Source organism: Apiospora aurea, assembly GCF_038362705.1.
Source record: "Apiospora aurea strain CBS 24483 chromosome Unknown utg000010l_segment0_segment0, whole genome shotgun sequence".
NCBI lineage: Eukaryota > Fungi > Ascomycota > Sordariomycetes > Amphisphaeriales > Apiosporaceae > Apiospora > Apiospora aurea.
In genome coordinates, this window is record NW_027117397.1 from 1,821,920 (window position 1) to 1,842,663 (window position 20,744).

The 20,744-nt window shown below is 55.3% G+C and overlaps 9 protein-coding genes across 9 annotated transcripts; 7 read left to right on the forward strand and 2 right to left on the reverse strand.

The window, feature by feature from the left end:
* Positions 1–563: 563 nt before the first annotated feature.
* PG986_014597 (uncharacterized protein) lies at positions 564–1,953 on the forward strand (the record flags this gene model as incomplete). Its single annotated transcript, XM_066850819.1, has 2 exons — positions 564–862; positions 909–1,953. The coding sequence occupies 2 exons, from the start codon at positions 564–566 to the stop codon at positions 1,951–1,953; spliced, it is 1,344 nt and encodes a 447-aa protein (XP_066693057.1).
* A 374-nt stretch (positions 1,954–2,327) lies between these two features.
* On the reverse strand, positions 2,328–3,831 carry PG986_014598 (uncharacterized protein; the record flags this gene model as incomplete). The annotated part of the gene is made up of 2 exons (XM_066850820.1): positions 2,328–2,826; positions 2,894–3,831. 2 exons carry the CDS (start codon positions 3,829–3,831, stop codon positions 2,328–2,330), a joined length of 1,437 nt encoding a protein of 478 aa, XP_066693058.1.
* Positions 3,832–5,185: 1,354 nt separating this feature from the next.
* On the forward strand, positions 5,186–6,351 carry PG986_014599 (uncharacterized protein; the record flags this gene model as incomplete). The annotated part of the gene is made up of 3 exons (XM_066850821.1): positions 5,186–5,291; positions 5,713–5,876; positions 5,938–6,351. The coding sequence occupies 3 exons, from the start codon at positions 5,186–5,188 to the stop codon at positions 6,349–6,351; spliced, it is 684 nt and encodes a 227-aa protein (XP_066693059.1).
* Positions 6,352–7,993: 1,642 nt separating this feature from the next.
* On the reverse strand, positions 7,994–9,764 carry PG986_014600 (P-loop containing nucleoside triphosphate hydrolase protein; the record flags this gene model as incomplete). The annotated part of the gene is made up of 2 exons (XM_066850822.1): positions 7,994–8,479; positions 8,739–9,764. The coding sequence occupies 2 exons, from the start codon at positions 9,762–9,764 to the stop codon at positions 7,994–7,996; spliced, it is 1,512 nt and encodes a 503-aa protein (XP_066693060.1).
* A 1,159-nt stretch (positions 9,765–10,923) lies between these two features.
* On the forward strand, positions 10,924–12,574 carry PG986_014601 (uncharacterized protein; the record flags this gene model as incomplete). The annotated part of the gene is made up of 2 exons (XM_066850823.1): positions 10,924–11,310; positions 11,390–12,574. The coding sequence occupies 2 exons, from the start codon at positions 10,924–10,926 to the stop codon at positions 12,572–12,574; spliced, it is 1,572 nt and encodes a 523-aa protein (XP_066693061.1).
* Positions 12,575–13,387: 813 nt separating this feature from the next.
* PG986_014602 (ser/thr/tyr protein kinase RAD53) lies at positions 13,388–14,119 on the forward strand (the record flags this gene model as incomplete). The annotated part of the gene is made up of 1 exon (XM_066850824.1): positions 13,388–14,119. One exon carries the CDS (start codon positions 13,388–13,390, stop codon positions 14,117–14,119), a length of 732 nt encoding a protein of 243 aa, XP_066693062.1.
* A 1,014-nt stretch (positions 14,120–15,133) lies between these two features.
* On the forward strand, positions 15,134–16,231 carry PG986_014603 (uncharacterized protein; the record flags this gene model as incomplete). The annotated part of the gene is made up of 2 exons (XM_066850825.1): positions 15,134–15,782; positions 15,888–16,231. The coding sequence occupies 2 exons, from the start codon at positions 15,134–15,136 to the stop codon at positions 16,229–16,231; spliced, it is 993 nt and encodes a 330-aa protein (XP_066693063.1).
* A 354-nt stretch (positions 16,232–16,585) lies between these two features.
* On the forward strand, positions 16,586–18,626 carry PG986_014604 (heterokaryon incompatibility protein-domain-containing protein; the record flags this gene model as incomplete). Its single annotated transcript, XM_066850826.1, has 3 exons — positions 16,586–17,120; positions 17,184–17,257; positions 17,325–18,626. 3 exons carry the CDS (start codon positions 16,586–16,588, stop codon positions 18,624–18,626), a joined length of 1,911 nt encoding a protein of 636 aa, XP_066693064.1.
* A 312-nt stretch (positions 18,627–18,938) lies between these two features.
* PG986_014605 (uncharacterized protein) lies at positions 18,939–20,734 on the forward strand (the record flags this gene model as incomplete). The annotated part of the gene is made up of 4 exons (XM_066850827.1): positions 18,939–19,022; positions 19,082–19,346; positions 19,427–20,090; positions 20,125–20,734. 4 exons carry the CDS (start codon positions 18,939–18,941, stop codon positions 20,732–20,734), a joined length of 1,623 nt encoding a protein of 540 aa, XP_066693065.1.
* Positions 20,735–20,744: the final 10 nt, after the last annotated feature.

Consider the following 20,744-nt stretch of genomic DNA (forward strand, 5'->3'; position numbering starts at 1 on the left):
GTGCAGAGGGTCCGACGCACCTAGTCTCCATGTAGTTCCCTTGGATCTGCGAGATGATGATCTGCCGATGCGCTGTGCCCAACTACCTCGGCTTCCGTTCGGCGTGGGTATGACAAATGCATCGTGTCCCGATTCGGGCAATACGTTGCAGGCCTTTTACGCTTACTAGCTTGGTGTCTTCTATTCCCTCCCGGATGAGTTGGGGTTACCAGTTTTCTGTACGTAACGAACCTACCCACGCCACGCAAAACTTTAGTCACATCGTGGTCCAGATGCACGATGACGAGCCCAGGGGCGCAGGGAATATGATTCAGAAGATGGAAATTCCGGCGGCTGGTACTGTAGCTGCGGGGGGCGACGAAAGGGATGCTCATCAGCGGCTCCACTCCCCTCCTTCCCGGTATTATAGGGGGCGGCATTGCATTAGTAGAAACAACAAGAGTAAACAAAACAGCAGCAGCAGCATGTATATATGTAGGGGACGGGAACCTAAACCGACTTTCAGATGACTTGCTAACTCACAGGTTCTTGGTCTCACTCGCTCACACCAACCAACCTTTGCCATGCTTCTCCTCGTCCCCGTCCTGTGGGCCACCCAGGCGGCTTCTGCCGCCTTGGCACCCTCCGTCGCCGCCGCCGCCGCCGACACGACTAACCCGGCCTGCGATGCCGCCTGCATGGCCGCCTTCGAGGGCGCCCTGGCCGGCGAGCGCGCCATGTGGGCGACGCCCAACTTCGCCGACGACCCCTTCTACGCCACGCCCGCCAACTTCACCGGCGCCAAGCCCGGCGACCTCCTGAGCTGGCAGGACCTCAGCGCGGCGCAGCTCGGCGCCAACTGGACCAAGATCCCCGCCGGCATGTCGCTCTCGCGCTTCCTCTACGTGACCGAGGACGTCGACCGCAAGCCCCTCCCCCGCCAGCGCCTTCGTCCTCCTGCCCATCGCGCCGCCCGCCGGCGGCAGCAACGGCGTCTACAACACCGTCGCCTGGACCCACGGCACGGCCGGGCGCGCCCGCCAGTGCGCCCCCAGCAACAACCAGCAGCTCTACTACGAGTGGCTCGGCCCCTTCTTCTTGGCCTCGCAGGGCTACGCCGTCGTCGCGCCCGACTACGCGGGCCAGGGCACCGAGATCCCCGCCGGGTTCCACTACGAGGCCGGCTACATGCACGCCGCCGACGTCGCATACTCGCTCGTGGCCGCGCGCCAGGTCCTCGGCGGCCTCCTGTCCAACGAGTGGGTCGTCGCGGGCCACAGCGAGGGCGGCATGACGGCCTGGCGCACCAACGAGCGCCTCGCCATGCCCGGCCAGGAGGAGCTCCGCAAGGCCGGCAAGTTCCTCGGCGCCGTCGCGGGCGCCCCCGCGCTCCGCCCCGCCGAGCTGATCCCCCGCTCCATCGAGCTCGCCGGCGGCGGCCCGCTCGGCGCGCCCGTGTCGGTCTACCTGCTGCAGAACCTGGTGCAGATCTACCCCGAGCTCCAGCTCGACGAGATCCTGACCGAGCGCGCGCGGGGCCTGCTGCCGCTGCTCGACCGGGGCTGCCTCGACACCGGCGCCGCGCTCTTCGGCAACATGACCACGGCCGAGACGTACAAGAGCACGGCCTGGCTCACCAGCCCGCAGTTACTCGAGTGGCAGACCAAGTACAACGACGCGGGTCCGCACCCGCTCGCGGCGCCCATGCTCATTGTCCAGGGCCAGGCCGATTCGTTGACGTATGCGGAGAACTGCGAGAAGGACTTCAACAGGACCTGCGAGGCTTACCCCAAGTCCAGCGTTGAGCTGTATCTGGTCCCCGAGCTCGGCCACGGGCCCGGCTTCCAGGCCGGCCAGGCTTATTTCAGTGCTTGGATTGCTCGTCTGTTCGAGGGGCAGGCTGCTTCGCCTTCCTGCAAGAAAAACGTGGTGAAGCCTACCAACTTCCGTTACCAGCATGGTAGAACCGGCTAATTACCTTTCGGTTCGCACTCTGCTGTTTGGCTGGGATGGATCAACACCCATCCCCGCTGTTGTACCGAAGCTATGACTGTTGATGAAACGAGATTGAAGACGCGATGTATATATCCGGGGAATAATATTTGTATAAAAGCTGGTTATCCAGGATACAACTTTAGCTTGACTGTTTTACTTGGCAGCAGCAGTAGTGCGAGGGGAACATACCGATTTAATGAAGCATAATAATATATTGATGTCCAGAAGTGATCTTGTTACATTTGTTTTTCCCCAGGGCCCTGAAATGTCAGTCTGAGGCTGTTCACAGCCAGAGACATGGAACGCACCAAGCATGAACAACAGGCGAACAAGTAGTATTGCAAATGTGACTCTCAAGCCTTGTATACCTTGAAGCCACCCGGGACCCTCTTCTGAAACACCCCATCCGGATCATACTTGGCCGACACCTCCTTCAACCTCTCCACCGCCTCCCGCCCATAGCTCGCCAGCGGGTTCTGCGACGGATCGCTATAATTCAGATACAACCACCTCGTCCCCGCATCCAGCTCCGCCGCCGCGGCCTCGATATCGTCAAAGGCGGCCTCGATGTGCGGCGCCGCCGCCGCGTGCAGCTCCGGCGTGGCGAACTCGGCCATGATCAGGAACATGACCGAGTCGTGCGGCACGTCGCCCAGGCCCACGGTGTCCAGGCCTTTCGACTTGGACTGCGCCCCGATGGTTCGGAGCACGGGCTGGATCACGTAGCCCAGGGAGAACTTGGCGTCGGCCGGCGCGAGGTCGCGGACGGTTTGCGTGAGCTGTGCGGACCGCTCGTGCGTCTTTTGGACGAGGCGGTCGTCGTATTTGTAGCAGAGCGTCCGCCAGGCGGTACTGTCATCAAATTGTCAATCCGAGCTGCCCCTTTGTTAGGCTACAAACACATAATAGGTGCACTTACTATTTCCCGTTCGGCACCTTGATAGAGCTCGCGATCTTATATATCGAGGTCGAGCCCATCTGTGCAAAGTTAGACGGCACCTCCAGCGTCTTCCGGTACATCTTTGCGTCCGCATCGCCATCGAGATCCATCAGGACCGTCATCCACGACACCTCGTCCCGGGCCGAGTCGTACGTCCAAAACAGCATAAAGGCCCCGCTCGGGTCCTCGGCCGCATGGCGAATATAGTCCCCGTACGCCTCGAGGAGGGCCGGCCCGGCCTCGTCCGAGTACATGGCGAACCCGCCCCAGCACGTCTTGGCGTCGAAGGTCTCGAGGTCGAAGCGGGTGACGACGCCGAAGTTGTTGCCGCCGCCCTTGAGCGCGCGGTACAAATCCGCGTTGTTCTCGCTGTCCGCCTCGACGACGCGCCCGTCGCCCAGCACCACCTCGTACCGCACCACCGAGTCGCACGCCAGCCCCGTCCGGCAGTTGTGGAACGACAGCCCGCCGCCCGTCAGGTACCCGCCCACGCCGACGTCGCCGACGCGGCCGCCCGTGACCATGGCGCCCGCCTTCTCGACGACGGGGTAGACGTCGTTCCACTTGGCGCCCGGCTGCACGGACGCGAGCTTTGTCGCCGGGTCGTACGTCGTCCCGCGCAGGCGGCCCAGGTCGATGGTGACGCCGTCGGTGATGTTGCTCGCGCCCGGCCACCACATGTGCCCGCCGCTGCGGATCGCGAACTGGACGCCGGGGACCGCGACGATGGCTTTCACGGCGGCCGCGACCTCGGCGGTCGTGCGCGGCTGCACGATGGCCCAGGGCTTGAGGCGGGCGCCGAGGGACCAGTAGGTGTCGATGCGCATTTTGTACAGCGGCTTTTCGGGCAGGAGCAGGACGTCGCCGAGTCCCGCGTCCCGGATGCTGTCTAGCACGGTTTCTCTGGTGGACGCCATTGCTGCAAAAGGGTGCTCAAGCAAGTGGTAAAGCGAGCAATGTCGGACATGGTGAGGCGGCAATATATACTCCGTCTGGGCATGAAGTCGGTTGCTGACTGAGCGGGAGGGGCTCTCGCAGGGTTGCACAAATGCTACGCTTCTAAAACGAGAATATTTAATAATGGGGATGCTTTCATTAGCTCGTACGATTGCAGTAAGTTGCGGGTCAGCCGCGACACAGGAGACGCTCCCGGGCTCTTGGGTCAAAAGGAGGCATGTTTCGTGAGATTGGAGAGCGGCAATCTAGATAGGCTTATACCAACGTACCAAGGCCCAAGATAGACGATCCAGCACGCTGTAGAAATTGCGGCAGTGGCAGTCGTCCAAGAAAACCGATTGGCTGTCCATCTACTCACGTCAGCGAGAAACACGTGCTTGCTTATCACCCACCATGTCCTTTCGGAGCCGCCAAGGCCCACGAAATATCTTCGTATTTGAAACATCCACGAATCACAGCCGCAGAGGGGCGATACAACGCGCAAGAGGCTCAAGTTATCGGAACGTGCCCCATGTCGTATTCCTGGTCTATCCGTCAGTTCGCACACGACCGGCCAGCCAATGATGGCCCGAGTCCCGACGATGCGCCCAAGCGGCGGCGGGGAACCTGGGCCAGGGTGGATGTCGCAAGCAGCAAGAAGCGGAGCCGCACGACCGATCGTACGAGTCGTGCCCAGACACACTCTAGCGCAACGGCCAGGACAGCTTTCTCCGGCTGCTCAGCGCAGTATACCCAGTGGTGGTCCGGAGATTGGCTATCTGCATCTGCAGGGCAACACGCCTCCCTCCGCAACCAACAGCATAACCCGGGTCTCACTGCCCCACCGGCCTCATCGTCCTTCTTCGCATTCGAACCGGGATTGATTGGTCAGGAGCAGTTCCACGCCCCAAATCTCCTGTCACTCTGCTGCTTGATCCGACTCCAGGGTATTTATTACTGCCTATTAATATCTCTTCGCCGCTGCCTTCTCCAGAGCCAACCGTATCAGTACCGTAGAGCCAGGTGCCCGATCCTCCGGGCGCTAACATAGCGTCGGCATAGGCCGATAAGCTGGTCCACAGCAGTATGGACTGGCCGGCGGCGTTCTACTAATCACCCGGTCATGGTGTGAGTGAGCGCGATTTTGTGATTGGCTTCCTCGGAGTATATATTGACACATGAATGAAAAAGCAGAACAGAAACAGGCTGAGAGTCTGAAGCCCGGGGACTGGAAAGCAATACACGAAACAAGGCCCAAGAGCTAGGGATCTATGGACGTTGAATACACCCATCTTTTCTGTCACCTCTTCTTCATCGCCAAGGTACTCTATAAGAATGACGTTGTGGCAGTGGGCAGATGCCATTACTGCTAGAGCTGCCGATGTAGGCCGGGATATCCAAGTTTCTCGCCCCTATCGGGACTGGTTCGTGGAAGTTAGCTGTACGTGAAATATCCCCTCTATGGCTAGAAAACAGCCGCCTCTGCTTTTATTTACCATTTGTGCCAAGAGATAGGTAGCATACTTCATTCAGTACTCTCCAGCATCATATCAAGTTTAAAATGTCACGTTGGGTACAGTCAAGAGCTACGAAATGGCACGGCAGTATTGGTCAGAGCATATACGGATACGTGGTGTATTCTTGTTGGGTGTCAGCGATACCCGAAACGTCTCGAAGTACGTATTATGAAAGAAGGTAACACATCGCAAATTCCTCTATCCGTGTTTTGCTCAATCTCATAGGTGGTTATGCCATTACTTTCCGATGCTAACCACCAACCGAACCATCGTCATCCTCGTGTGAGACTAGGCAGAAATCTTGCCTCCTCCCCCACTCTGTGCTTCATGGCCACACAGCTCTAGACCACGAGCTGGGCGCTGTCGATCTCGGCACCGAACTTGGCGCAGACGTTGTTGCCCGTGGTGCTGCCGAGCTTGTTGCCGGACGCGTTCTTCCCGCTGAAGAAGTTGATCTGGGTGCTGTCGGCGCTGGAGCCGACCGAGATGGAGAGGGTGCCGGTCGACGGGTTGTTCCAGGTGGGCTGGCCGCTGAGCAGGTAGTAGGAGCCCTGCGACGCGCCGGAGCAGTCCGCGGAGGTGTGGAGGGGTGAGCATGGCGCCGGGGCTGCCGAAGCCGGCCGAGACGATGCCGCCGATGTTCAGGTTCAAGCCGCGCTCGCTGGTCTGGTCGGCCATGCCGCCGGCGGGGAGGCCGAGCACGGCGAGGCTGAAGAGGTTGAGGAAGATGAAGAGGACGGTCTTGAACATCTTGGCGGTTTGATGAGGAAGATAAGTGTGGACTTGAGAAGAGGTCGTCTTGAGTTTTTGGCGACAAGAATGTGTCAGAGAAAGAGCGTGGTGGGTTGTGGTATGGATCTGCAAAAGAATGTCAATACCTTAAGTATTTATGTGGTTTGGATTCTGAGACATCAAGTCTGGGAACGATGCGGTAATAGAAAAGAAAGGAACGACGACGTCAAAAAGGTTGACTTACCTTGGTAGTCGAGAACCCCTGTTGAGATTGTTTTGATTAGAGTGGCTTGTGCGACGGTGATGTTATGGGGATGTGTGGCAGCAGAGGCCGCTAGATGATCAGTGGTCACTGGCGGTAGCTTCGATCACCGGGTCTGTGTGGAGGAGGTTGCGTTGCTGATGGAGTCGAGAAAGGAAGGGATGTGCGGAACGGTGGGAAGCAGACCCTGCTTAAATAGGAGAAATTGGAAAAGAATCAATTGAATGCAAGAGACCATTGAATTTCACGCGACTACCATCTGCCATCGGGACTTGCATCTATCGACGTTGGGTGAGAAGTTCTGAGAAGGGAGCAGGCAAGCAAGCACCCCTTCACTTGGTTTGCATTTTGACAGTTGGTTGGCCGTATTGACGTTGGTTGATCGAGGTTGGCGCCCTGCATTCACTGGCAATCTGGGCTGTCAAGTGCACATCCTCCGGGGTAGCGTCGAGATCAGTGATGCTCGTTAGATTTAGATCACCATGCTGCACGTTGCCAATCCTGGATACAAAATGGCATGTCCCGTATGCACATTTGCTTGCTGGAGGGCAGAGGGTTAGGTGTTAGTAGTAGGTATGTTTTGGTTCGGCTCACACGGTCGGCAGGTTCTTGGGCAAGGGGTCCATGCCTGCATGCCACAATACGTGGTGGGGCACTCTGACCTCAGCAGCCTCAGCGGCCAGCCTACCAGCTGCAAGGGACAAGGTTAAATGAATGCTAGCTCAGCTTCCCTCAGCAAATGGCATTGCATTGCTTTAGCGCGTACTCGCTCGAGTGCGACAGGTGCAACACATGCGACTCACTGCTGCTGACAGCCATCGCAGGTAGATCACCAGACTACCTAATGTACTTGGTAGCTCATTCTCGATCACAAGAACAACTGTTGGTGCTGGAGATGATTGTTTATGCGGAATTTGGACTCCCAAACGCCCCAGTCAGCCATGGATGCAAGGCTCAGAATGGAGGGAGGCACCCAGCACATCTCAAACTGCATGTCATGTCAATATGGCACTAATCAGAAAAGAAAGCCTAGGAAGGCCCCCTGACATCCTGCCCTGGCCGCTACGGCGTTGCCCCCAACGTCTAACCCTGAAACCCACGAACCAATCCCGAGATTGGATGGATTTCGGGCTACTGACCGTTACACTTCAGCTCATTTGGTTGTCCAACCTTGTCGTAGGGCTACAAACGCCCCGCAGCCAATCAGCCTCACTGCCGAAAACTGCCACCATGTAAGTTGTTGCACCAACGTCAATTTACGATTATGTTCTTTGACTCCGTTTGTGAGATTGGAGACGCAAGGCATGTCGAGACGCCTACAGGGTGTCGGGGTGTGACTTGTTAGATAGTGAGGTTTTATCGAAGGGCGAATGAATGCGACCGCACCCGCCTCCGTTCCGCACCGCATCTGATGGCTGAATTGCACGTGTTCCCCCAATCATTCCACTAACAACCAAGACTTGATGACGCTTTCGTTCCAAGGGCGGCAGTCGCACTGACTCTTTATGTAATGGGCCCAACTTACGTCAGGATCAGCATTTGCTATGATAAGCGAAGCGCACCACGGAGTTCTAGGGCAACTAGGGGTTTGGATGCTGCCAGTTTTGGTTACTGTTTGTGAAGTCCAATGCCCTATTCCAATACCTCCGCACCCTCAACGTTATCCGCTTGAATCTGCTCGGTCACCCACGAGGCGATATTACTGCATGCACCAGCAGGATCGTTGCGATGTTGAAGCAGAAAGTTCCCTAGCTTCGCCGGGGTGATACATCCTTCGGGGATCTGCTGGGAGAACTGTTCGGCCATCTCGCCTAACGTGTCGTTGCTAACCGATTCTCCAATTTGGTCGATCGCGCCGTCCGGATTGCCTAGCTGGTGCAGAAACATGGTCTTGGCGCACTGTTGCGTGATATGTCCAATATACAAGTGCATATCCGCACGACCGGGTCGCTTCAGGGCTGCGTCGAGATTCTCGGCGTGGTTCGTGGTCATGATGACAATACGGCCCCAGGGTGACGCGACGCCGTCCAGGACGTTGAGCAAGCCTGTGAGAGTAATACGAGGACCCGACTGCCATTCTTCGCGGCGGGACAGAGCAAACTTATTTGCGTCGATATCCTGTGATGCAATGTCAGTTCCCAGTATAACAATCGTTAGCGGACTTTGAAAGCCTGTGTCGGCCGCAGCTATGAGGCTACTATGCTCGTATGCCATACGAATGGTGGTCCTGCCCTCTTCCATACCATTGACGCTGGAATCCAGGCCACCCGTGTATCATACTTGCGCCGTAATCAGCACGAAGACCGGAAGTCCTGCACCCTCAGGGATATTGCAGCATAGTGGCCCCGGTAGTTATTAGTAAAATATGAATACGAACCTCAAGCAGCACAATTGACCGTGGCGCAATAGACTTAAAGATATTCTGCAGGCCGACGTCGTCGCTTCTGCTGCCTAGGTCGACGATATAGACAGGAAGATTGAAGTGACCGGCGAGAGCATTGACGAGACTGGTTTTTCCCGTACCTGGAGGTCCATGCAGGAGATAGCCTCTGCGGTAGGGGATGCCTCTGTTGATATAGTATTGCTCTGACTCCGGATTCAGGTACTTGGCCATGTCGTGTACAAGACCTTGCTTCATTCGCTCATCCAGGTAAACCGTCTCGAGGGGTCGAATAGGCATCGTAATGGCGCTGCCGAATCTGTCGTATTTCGACGTCATGAAAATTCGTATCTGGCCGTTATTGCGTTCGCTTGCGGCGACCCATGCGCGACATTGCTCGACGAAATCCTTGATGGGTTTACAAGAAAATCCCACAGTGGTGATCTGCAGTCGTACATCTCCTCCCGCACCCTCTTTTCCCGGACCGGAGGCGGGTTTGGACATGTGGATCGCGAAGGGACGCCAACCGCGGAAAAACCAAACGGGCTGCATGTCGGGATAGTACTTGGTGTCGTTGGAGTTGCTCATGAGCGATCGATTGGGATGCTTTCCGCTTCCGAGGGTATAGTAAGGCCTTTCCGAGCCAGCCATCAATGCCATGGGGTTTCGGGGAAGAACGATGTGCGTCATGGTCCATTTGATAATGTCGGAGGCTACGACATCGGCCTGTCGCACGGCGATCGACGGGGTGCAGAAACGGGCGAGGGACGAAACGAATAGACGGACGAGACGGGCGAGGGTTCCGGGTATTTTGTATAACAGGGACAAGCCGCTGTTATGCAGGATATAAAGGCAGCTCGTGAGCAACATAGCTGCCAAGGGGTTGTGCTGGTGTCTGCCGAGAGCGGTACGCAGCCAAGACTCGGCGAAGCCGGCTACGAAAGGGCCGAACTTGGTTCTAATGCCATTGATGATGGCGGGAGGGTATGCAGCGAAGCTGAGAGTAGTGACGGGAGTAGACATGTTGGATCGTATCTACTGAGTTATGGCTAGTCGGCACAGGCTGGGTTCTGGTGACGGTTGCGTATTGGAAAGAGGTTCTAAGTGCTTCAACCGTGAATTAATTGCCCTAAATGAGCACTGTGCTCTCGGCGACAACTTCATTCGCATTTTACTGATAGGATGCCTTACCTCAGTATACCACATACCTCTTTACAAACCTCACAGTTAATGCCTACTACAGGCGCCGCATGGATACAGCATAGGCGAGAGAGGTCAAGCCGGTCATTATGCCTCACCCTTTCATGGTATAGGCGCACCAACGGGGGTTATGCCAGATTGGACCTGCGTATTAAATCACTGGAGGTACCAATGAACACCAAGAAGCACTATTGCACCCCCTGTGAGGCTTTAAGAGTATACGCAGACAAGGGCTTTTGTCCATTGTCGGACAACTAGTCGGTGCCCGTTGTTTGGCTCTAGGCCTGCCATCGTGACTTGAAGCCAGCTAGCTGCAAGCCCCAGATACTAGCTCACTTATCTTACCGTTCAGTTACTAGTGTTTCCGTTACCACTTACTTACTACCTTGGCCACCATCAGAGGCTTCGACGAAATAACATATCCATCCCTAGTCGGTCCCTCGTGCTGGACTGTTTCCATGCTAGGTTAGCTGTTCCTGTCCCATTATAAACTACCAATACATAGAATCTGCCAAGCCGCTGCTTGATATGGATTTGGGCGGGCTCGGACATATTTCATTGGATCTCATGAGTGGTAATCGCTAGGCAGAGTGAAAGCGTGAGGGCTCACAGGACATCCCCAACTGCCCTCAATGCTTGTGTTGAAAGGCGTGTTGAAATCTCGAAAAGATCTGGCGGCCAGAAGAACTATGTCGAAAGCAGTCACTAAGACGACTCGGCAAGATGTTCCAAAGTAAAGATAAGTACTTGGTAATTCCATCATAGCTGTGGTGTGTGGTTGGGTTTGAGCTTGTGGCCTGCGCCACCCCCTGTATGGGCTTTTACGGCTGGTACTGTGGCGTTCGCACCACACCACGCAGCTTAGTCAGGTCAAAGCTCGAGTTTATCTCAACTTCAACCCTCAGCACCAGCTCGCTCTGACATCAGTGAGATAATCTTGCGAGTTCCACCCCAGAGCTCCTTTCGACACCCCGCGAAAACGATGGGTGCCAATCCTGCCAATCCCAACCAATACTATACCCACCCAATCCACCAACTCACGACGTCACAACACTTCGTCGCGCAAACGCAGCCACAACTTCAATCGCAGACCCTGTTGCCGCCAACGCACGATTCGACTGCTCCAGCGGCGACCGATAGCAATGGCGCGCCTCCAACGGGGCCAGGGCGAACCAATGCCATCCTAGTTCAAGAGGCGAACGGCAGTAAGAGGAGGACCAAGGCCGACGAATTCCGACTCGAGGTTGAAGAGCGAACACGCAATGGCGATAGCTGCGAGCAGATATCCGCCGCCTTGAACGCCCGCGGCGTCCAGGTTACGGACAAGACCATAAGTCGTTGGAGGATTGCATGGGGTCTACGCAAACGGGTATGCTCCATCCCCTTACCCCACGGGGTCGCACAATGCCTAGCCTAGCCAGACGCCGCTAACCGCGACTATTTTACAGGCCGTTCGAAAGTCGACCAAGCCCCTCAAGCCTGACCATTTGCGCCTCAACAACCAGATTCGCCAGCAGCGTCGCAAGGCCGAGATCACGCGCATGTCGGAGCAGAGCCTCACGCCCGAGGAGATTGCCACGATCATGGCCGGTCGCGGTATGAGCTTGAAGGACGGCGCCAAGACCATCCTCCGCCTGCAAACAGTTTGGGGGCTGCGAGAACTCGACCTCACGTCGCGGCAGAGAAATGCACGCCACAATGCGCAGCGCCAGGCCAAGAACCAACAAGAGAAGGAGTTTACCCAGTATGCGCGGGAACTAGGCCTCGACAACCCCGCCGAATGGGTCAAGCGCAAGATGAATGAGCCGCAGATTCTCGAGAAACGAAAAGACCAGACCATGAGGATCATGACGGAAATGAACCCAGAACTAATTTCCGACTCACCAGGTCCTGGCCGTGGCAGAAGATCCACCGGCGCGACTACTGCTTCCGATACTGCAAAGGAAACAAGTCACAAGCCCAATAGTCACGCCAGTACCGGCGATACTGATGCTGACGGAGAGTCTGTTAGCCCGGACATGGCGCTTCAAAATGCGGCTCGGAGAACACTGAGGTCGACACAGGGTGTTCTTGTCCCTGCTTCCCAGCCTACGTTTGCTGACAATGAAGACGGTGATCCAGATGACTCCGACTTCGAACCGGAGGCTGTTCTGGCTCCTGTAAGTCAGCATCGTAACTCGAATGCTGTGCGACATCCTGCTACCGTGCTTGATAACGAAAGCGATGATGACGCTGGAAGCAACTTCCACTTAGACCCGAACCTACCCCAAAATATAGAGCATGACGATGACACAGGCTCAGAATCCGATGGTGGCAATGGTAACGTAGAACATATGGAGACAGACGCGCCTGGACACAATGCTCCACCAGCTGGGTCCGCTGTGGCTAGCTACGCCCATGCTGCCACAAGCTTCGCCCCTCCATCCAGCGAGTTTGACGCGCTTCGCAGCCTGATCAACTCTGCGACTGCCTGTATCAATGTCGCCCAGTCCGCCCGAGATACCTTCGAGGCCAGGCTTGCAATGAGGCCGACAGCGACTAGTCTGACTGGTATGCCACCTTCGGCGCAAGACGTGGAGGCTGCTCGGTACATGCTGAAGGATGCCGCTAGACTGATACTCGAAACCCTTTGATTCTCCCCGCGTAGCAGTTGAATGTAGCATATTAGCGAAAGATGTGAATGCAGAGCCTGATATCGTCACTTGATCAAACTATGATACTGATGACTATGGTGACACTGCCATTCGATGACTGATGCATAAAGTACCAAACGGCATTGGAGAGCTACAATGGTCAGGGGTCAACCGCCTCCCTAGCCGGGCTTTTCAGTATGCATCAGTTGGCGCATCTCCATCAATCCCCATTGGGGGTCGAATTTGAAACGAAGTAGGAGAAGAAAAGCAAATACAGCTAAAACTACCCACGGATCTATGTAGTACCCATGTGGTATGCAACTCTGCTTGGGTGAGCGCTGGAGGGACTGCAGTTATAGCACTATGCAAATGCAATGTATTTGACTTGCTACCCATGCGCCTGAGGTAGTTGAAAGCCCAACTGGCTACACTGTGTGGACTGGTCATATACGAGAACACCAAGGGTGAATGTTAACTTAAATGTTGAATATATACTACTCTATGAACCAGTATTGGCAAATGTATATCTGAGCAGGTAGTCCTATCAGTCAGTCCCATATGCATTAAGAAATGAGTTACACCCAAAGTTTATCAGGAGCAGTTCCGGAGATAGAGGAAGAGTAAACGGTTCATGAGCATTTGGGCCTTTTTTTCAGCAGATCCAAGCTCGCCTACATCGCTTCTATTTACTACAAAGATTGCTCGATTATTATCCCCTGTTCAGTTTTTGCTTTTAAGATCGTCGCACTTTGCAGGCACCATCTATACATAAGGGAACAAACCACCAGCGTTGCAAGCTCCAGGAGTCACAAGATGGCCTCAGGATCCAGTCGAAATAACTCACAGGACCAGCCGAGGCTCATCGACATCACGGCCTGGCGCGCCGTCTCCTCGCCCGACGTGATCTGCTACCTCGTCCCCCGCCTGGGCGAGGCCGGCCCCTGCGTGGCCCGGCTGGCCGAGGGGCCGCACGCGACGTCCAAGCACGTCATCCCGCGGCTGCAGAAGGACGACCACTGGGCCACGCACGCCATCGCGCTGCGGCTTTCCTCGGAGCTGGCGGACCCGCTGCGGGGGTTCACGTTCGGCCGCGGCCCGAAGTGCGATGTCCCCCTTACCAGCAAAGCGGCCAGGAGGGATCCCAACCTCGCCTTGGAACACTTCCGCATCTTCCTCGACGAGGAGACGGGCGTGCCGGTGGTCCAGGATAGCTCGGTTGTGGGGACCTTGGTCGACAACGTCATGCTCCTGGCGTCGCGCAAAAGGAAGAGTTGCGGGGAGCAGCAGGATAACACATCATCATCATCGAGTGAAGAGAGGAATTCGAAGAATTCGAAGCCCCTGAAGAACGGGTCGATAATCATCGTCAGTCTGAGCGACGGGTCCTTGTCGTTCTCGGTCCGGATCCCGCAGAATAGGACCGAGGAGCATCGCGAGTTGTACGAAACGAACTTGAGGTCGTATCAACGGAAGTTGCGCCTCAAGGCCGTCTTGTCATCGGAGAAAAAGACGCTTGAAGTGAGGGCAAAACCCAATAAACAGTAACCTTTCTCCTGCTCGGATTCTCTGATAGGGCTCTACTGATAGTCGTGGTCCTGGGATGGCAAGCAGAGGGGGGGAGGGGGGGCGTCAGGTATCGCTTTGGGAGGAATAACCCCTTGTGGGCGGTCTTTTTCCAACTCCCGCTCGTTGACGAGCCAGCCCAGTAGAAACCAAAGAATCACTCCAGACATGTCCCTTTGCTCTTCACGGACCCAATCCCACTTCCCATAACGCAATAGATGCAAAAGCCGTGAGGGTGGCGAGCAGCATGAAGGCAATTTGCAGGCCGGCAAATCCGAATCCACTCCCCACGTCATCAAGCACTATTGACGTAATTGCACAGCTTATGTTCAGCAAGCTCGTTGCCATCCCGAAAACTGTTGTCTTCAGACCTTCTAGTTCATCATGCTGGTGGTGAATTCTATCTCCGTTGGGGAAGGATCGGCTGTATTCTCCGGTCGTGTGTGAAAACGGCGCTTGGCTGGGTGTTATTTCCAAGTAGGGTGAGGAGGCGTCTGGGGTATTTGGCTCAAGTGATGATAGGCTGCGTGCCACGCCTGTCTAATATGCTGTCCGGAAGAATGCATGTACTGTACCGACTGCCATCAACGCATGTTGGATACTGTCTGTTATCTATAGTAATAATGGCATAGGTAGGTAGTAATTACCGATTTTATCATGTACCACATACTCAGCCTTAAATACAATACATACGCTCTGCCTACGCAGTTGGACATGCATGACCTTGAAAAAAGAAAAGACGCCAAGAGTATTGAAAACTAGCTGTCTTGGCTACATGGAAAAGATCAGCCCTGGTTGGCTCGCTATGGTAAGCGACGTAGCAGCATCTCAATGGTGGTAAGATAAGGTGGTCATCTGTTCATTTCATCTAGGACCCCAGTCTTTCGACCTCACGAGTAACCCAGCCTGTCCATAGTTCTTACGACTTACCGATACTCCTTAAAAACATGAAAGTGTGGACTCTGAGACCTGAAAGAGATAATTTGATAGTCAGTCATGCTGCCGAACACCATCAAGTGGTCAGGCTTCACCCTGGCGCTGTACGTGCGTCTTGCAGCCGCTAATGGCTACACCTACTCCGGAGGTATCGATTTCCACGCAGAGGGCTGGGACGCCGCCTTCCGCAACCCCGACATCGTACATGACAACTTCAACCAGGCCGGAAACACCGATTATTGGGTGAACATCGCCGCCGCCGATATACCCCGCCCCGGATACGGCGGGAACGTGTCTTCGGCGCTAGCGCTTTCACTTCAATGCCGGCCCGGGGACGACGAGGAGACCCTCTTTGCATTGACGACGGTACGGCGCCATCGTTTGGATCAGAATGCCGCCGACCATTTGAGCTCGCGAGGTGAGCAGAAGCCTATCGGTCCCGAAAGGCCGGTGCACGACGACACCGAATCAGAGGAAGAGGGACTTGAGGTCAAAGACTTATGCGCGACTATTTACCACCTGTTTGACGATTCTCAGCAGCGTGCACGTTATGACTATGGCGACTGCAGGAGCTTCCTCTCGGACGATTGCATCTCCAGTATGATGTCAGAGACCAGCCGGTTCTGCGAAGATTCCCTAGCGACGAAAGAACCTATTGTGAGGTCCTCCGCGTGGTGCGTGGGAAGCGACTCGGCGGTCACATTTGGTGGTAAGTCTCTCTCTCCAAAAGCCCGACTAGCCAACCTCCATTCTTGCTTCCTCGAGGCACCTAGACAATAACGTACTCCAACATTGATAACCGCCACGCGTACAGGCATAGAGGGTTCGCTGGAGTGGGATGCATTCTGGGCCTACCACGGCCAAGAAACGCATGACCCCGCGAACAAGTCGGCGCTGATGGCCATGCAGGAGGCCGTGGTACCGATCGTCTGGCACACGCGGCAGTCGTACCCAAGCGGAGACCATGAGTTCACAGTGACCAGTGTGGCATGCGTTCGGGCAGGGGACATTCCGGCTCGGCCGAGACCTACCCCTACCACTACCAGACCGCCGGTGGTCACTGCTACGTCAACGGGTGTGTCGATGCCGACGGCGACGGGAGGCGTCGAACGCTTCCTCGGAGCAGCAGTCTTGGCAGTGGTTTTGGTAGCAGCTTAAGACACAGAGGAATATGTACATACGGATTGGCACTGGTGGTGGTGGTGGTGTCTAGTACTGAGATGGCGCAGTAGATCAATAACATCACTTACCCGGGACTTTGGTCTAGCTGGAGAGCGTCTGAAACTGGTTTCTTCATCTTCAGCACCTGGTCTGGACATCATCAAGTGGCTGTGCACGGCTTAGCCTTAAACCAGGAGTATCAGTAGCGGTTTAGGCGGTTTAGGCTAGTTGGACTGGCCAAGGAATAAGCAATTAAATTGGGCTGGCGATTGCTCACGTCAGATCATCAGTTTCCTGTCATTGCTTATTTCCCTCAACTCTTTACCGCCTCTCCACCAGATCTGCCACACCATGGCCATTCCATACGAACATGATCCACTCCGATCGGCGGATTCTATCCGTCTCGTGGATCTCATCCCGTCCACGCAGCGCAACACTCCAGTGCGATGCAAGATACGGCAGATAAAGCTACGTAAGGCCCGCTCGACATACGAAGCTCTGTCCTATGTGTGGGGAGACAGGGAAGGCAGCCGTCCCATCCTGTGCAGTGGGCGCGAGCTGCTCGTGACTCCTAATTGCCACGATGCACTGGTGCAGCTACGCCGCCAATATCGCAACCGCACTTTGTGGGTCGATGCGATCTGTATTGACCAGACCCCGGCGAGAGAGCCAGAACGGAACCATCAAGTCAAAACCATGGGTCAAATTTACGAAAACGCCTCTACTGTGCTGATTTGGCTCGGACCTGGAGGGATTAGACTGACGCTGAGAGATCATATACGGTTGCTCGGTCCTATTTTCGCAAAGCTCTTGGTCTATGTTCCACTAATTTTGTGCTGTCGCGACTCCTCCTGGATCCCATTCCATGAAATTTCCGACGCCGCCGGTAAGGCTTCGTGTCGATACGCTAATCCCCAGCAACCGCATTAATTCAAACTCGCAGGTATAGCGCGTAAGGAGTATGGGACATTACTTCAAAAGATTGCAGACCATCCATGGTTTTCGCGAGTATGGACTGTGCAAGTATGTCAATATACGTCTTCCGGCCCCAAACAAATTGAACGGCGTGTACTCATGTCAGCGTCTTTAGGAGTTTGCCTTCGCACGCAAACGCCTGATCGTGTCCGGATCCAGTCAGATACGCTGGGCGCCACTTGATCCTATCAGGTGGTGGCTTGCTCATGGCACCGAGTTCGCTCACATGGCAAACAACCAGATTCGCTTTCGCAGCGATGCACGCACACTGGTCCATTTCAAGGGTGAATTCACCGACTATTCAAAGCCTGAGTGGAATGGAGATCGTTTCTGGTACCTGAAGGCGACGAAGAACAGAAATTGGCACGACTGGGAGGAAAAGCGCCTGAGATTTATAAGGTCGATAAAGGACCTTGACTCAAAATTGCCACACGACAAGATATATGGCGTTTACTCAATACTGCAGAAGATGGGTATCCGCGTGCCGGATCCAGACTACTCTCAGCCTATCGAGAAAGTAGTTAAAGACTTTACCAGAGCACTGATAGCCGGCACTCGCAGCCTCGATCTTATTACACTGGACCTCCCGCAAACAGGCTATCTTGGAACAGAATCGTGGGTACCTGAGTTCTTTACACGCCTGTCACAAGAGAACCAGGAGCCTGGAGAGTCCATATTGCAATCCATTTTTCATCTCCAACGGCCGTATGCAAGCAACTGGACGAAGGCTCACGTTTCACTCGAGACTGCAGCCAACAAGTTACTTGTGAGGGGGAAAAGAGTGGCCAACTTGAAAACAACGATGGCATGCGATTCCGAGCTAGACGGAGGCTCTTCGCGGGATTGGGGGCAATATCGTGACTTCATCCAGCTCTGCCGACAATGGTGTCACTTCTGTTCCGCTCTTCCAAACAATGCAGATGCATTGAAACATAGCATTGGCAAGAACTTCCTTGCTGAAAATTTTGTTTACGACCATTTTATACCCCCATGGCAGGACCTCATGCTGTATCCGTCTTGTCGCAAGATCGAACCGGAGACAGTTGCACAGTACTCTGAACCAACCGAGACCGATCCGGTTACCATCCTCATCAACTACCTGACCTTGGCCGGACCACAAAAATACTTGGACTCTACTGCTTCAACCGCCCGTGATATCCAAGCAGAGTTCAACCGGACCGCAAAGTGGGCATTTGTCGTTACGAGTAACGGTCTTACTGGGCGAGCATACCGCACATGCCAGGATAACGATGAGCTATGGCTTCTAGCAGGCTCAAGCGCTCCGGTTGTACTACGACCGACTGGACATGAAGGCGATTTCCGTTATATTTCGCCTGCCTACTTCCACGGGCTGATGGAGGGCGAGTTTTGGCCGAAGGATGGGGAAGAAGTACTAGAAATGATAAGTCTAGTGTGATTATGTCCAGAGCACCTTGTACACTATGCTGGATGGTGGTCGAGGTATAATGACATATTGGTACTTCAACCAATTGCGCACGCCACTTGCAAAGGTCACCGATCGGGGGACACGCCGAGGTGAGGGGTACATCCAAGCCCTGTAAGCTTATGCGAAGAATACGGCGTATGTGCATGGATATCACCTGACTTCATACGATCTGACACCCTCGCACCGCCCAGGTTTGATTTCATTCCAATGGTCTCTGATCCTGTTGGACGAATGATTGTTCCTCAGACCTTACAATCCGCAACTGTATAATAAAATACAACAATGGCCAAAATAGGGGTTTTCGCTATAGTCGTTGCGGTGTTGGCAACTGCGGAGACCGCTGTTAATCCTGCGGTTACTACATGCGTGAGTTTGCAGGAATATCAAATCTTATTAGGAAATAAATTATTAATCCAGTCTAACAGTGTAATGCTCTCTCCCGAGATCCTGTCCTCCACGACAAGGTCCTCTATCCCAACTCGTCTGCATATGACGACCGCATCAAGGACTACTACGCCGCAAATGCCGCCTTGAGGCCGTGGTGCATGGTGCTCCCTCTCACCTCCGCCGACGCCTCCGAGACCATGCGGGTCGTAACTGCGAACGAATGCCTCTTCGGCATGAGAGGCGGGGGACATATGGTATTTGCTGGGTCCAGCAGTACCGACCATGGCGTCACGATCGACCTCGGTACGTACAATGGCATGGAGCCACTCGGTCGCGACGAGCAAAGGCACGAGTTTGCGCTGAAGCTGATTGATGGTGCCTAGGGTACATGAACTACACGACCTACGACCCAGAAACCAAGCTCGCCTCGGTGCGACCCGGCGGTACTTGGGCCGAGGTCTACGGGGCCCTGTCCCCCCACAACGTGACCGTGACAGGCGCACGCAGCAACCTGGTCGGCGTCGGCGGCTTCCTTCTGGGCGGCGGCAACTCCCTACACGCGGCCGCGTACGGCTGGGCCTGCCAAAACGTCGAGAACTTCGAGGTCGTCCTCGCCAACGGATCCGTCGTCAACGCCAACCGGAGCCACAACCCCGACCTCTGGCTGGGCCTGCGCGGCGGCTCGGCCAACTTGGGCCTCGTGACCCGCTTCGACATGCGCACGATCCCGGAGCCGCTGACATGGGGCGGCGGTCGGTTCTGGACGTACAATATGTCGGACGCCGTGGTCGAGGCGACGGTCAAGTTCACGGATACTATCGAGGACCATGTCGACTGTTCCGTCGAGGCCATGTTTGGTTGGGATCCTACCAATCTTCAGCAGCCTGGGGGATGTATGCTGTTGCTTCTCTTGACAATGTGCAGAATGAGGCGTACCCAGAGGGGCTCCGGGACTTTTTGGCTATTGAGGGGGGTTTATGACGATTTCCTCGAGTCCAGGACTGTGCTGGATCGGACAACTTTGGGTAACGGGGTCAATGGCCTACAGTAAGTAGAGGCTGATCTCTATCTTTACTCAGAGACCAAGCCCCTTTTTGGCGGAGCCAAAAAGCAACGGACCACCAGAACGCGTGCTGACTGCCATGCTACACAGGGACGTATGGGTCACCGGCTCATACAACAACGACATCCGGATCCTCCGCTACGGCCTAAAGCGGTTCGAAGAACTCGTGCAGCAACTCAAAGACCAGATCGGATACGAGAACGACCCAAACCTGGGCGCCTTGCTGCAGTACCAACCGCTCACGAAGCCCATGATCCGCAACGGAGACGGACCCAGCGTCTTGGGGCTGGATAACTACTTCGCCAAGGCCGGCAACAATAGTGCGGGGATGCTCTCGATTGTGCTGCTGCAGGCGGCCAAGCCCGCCCACTTGACCGCGCTGGAGCGGGTCGGCCACGAGTTCCAGAGGGATATGGACGAGTATGCGACGGAGTTGGGGATCAACTGGGGCTGGAAGTACTTGAACTACGCGGATTACTCCGAGGATCCTATTGCTAGTTACGGCGCGGAGCCGGTGGAGTTTCTGCGGAAGGTGGCTAAGCGGTATGACCCGGATGGTGTCTTTCAGAACTTGAGACAGACGGGGTTCAAAATTCCGATTGTAAACAGTCTCTCTGGACCCCGGTGATACGTTCACT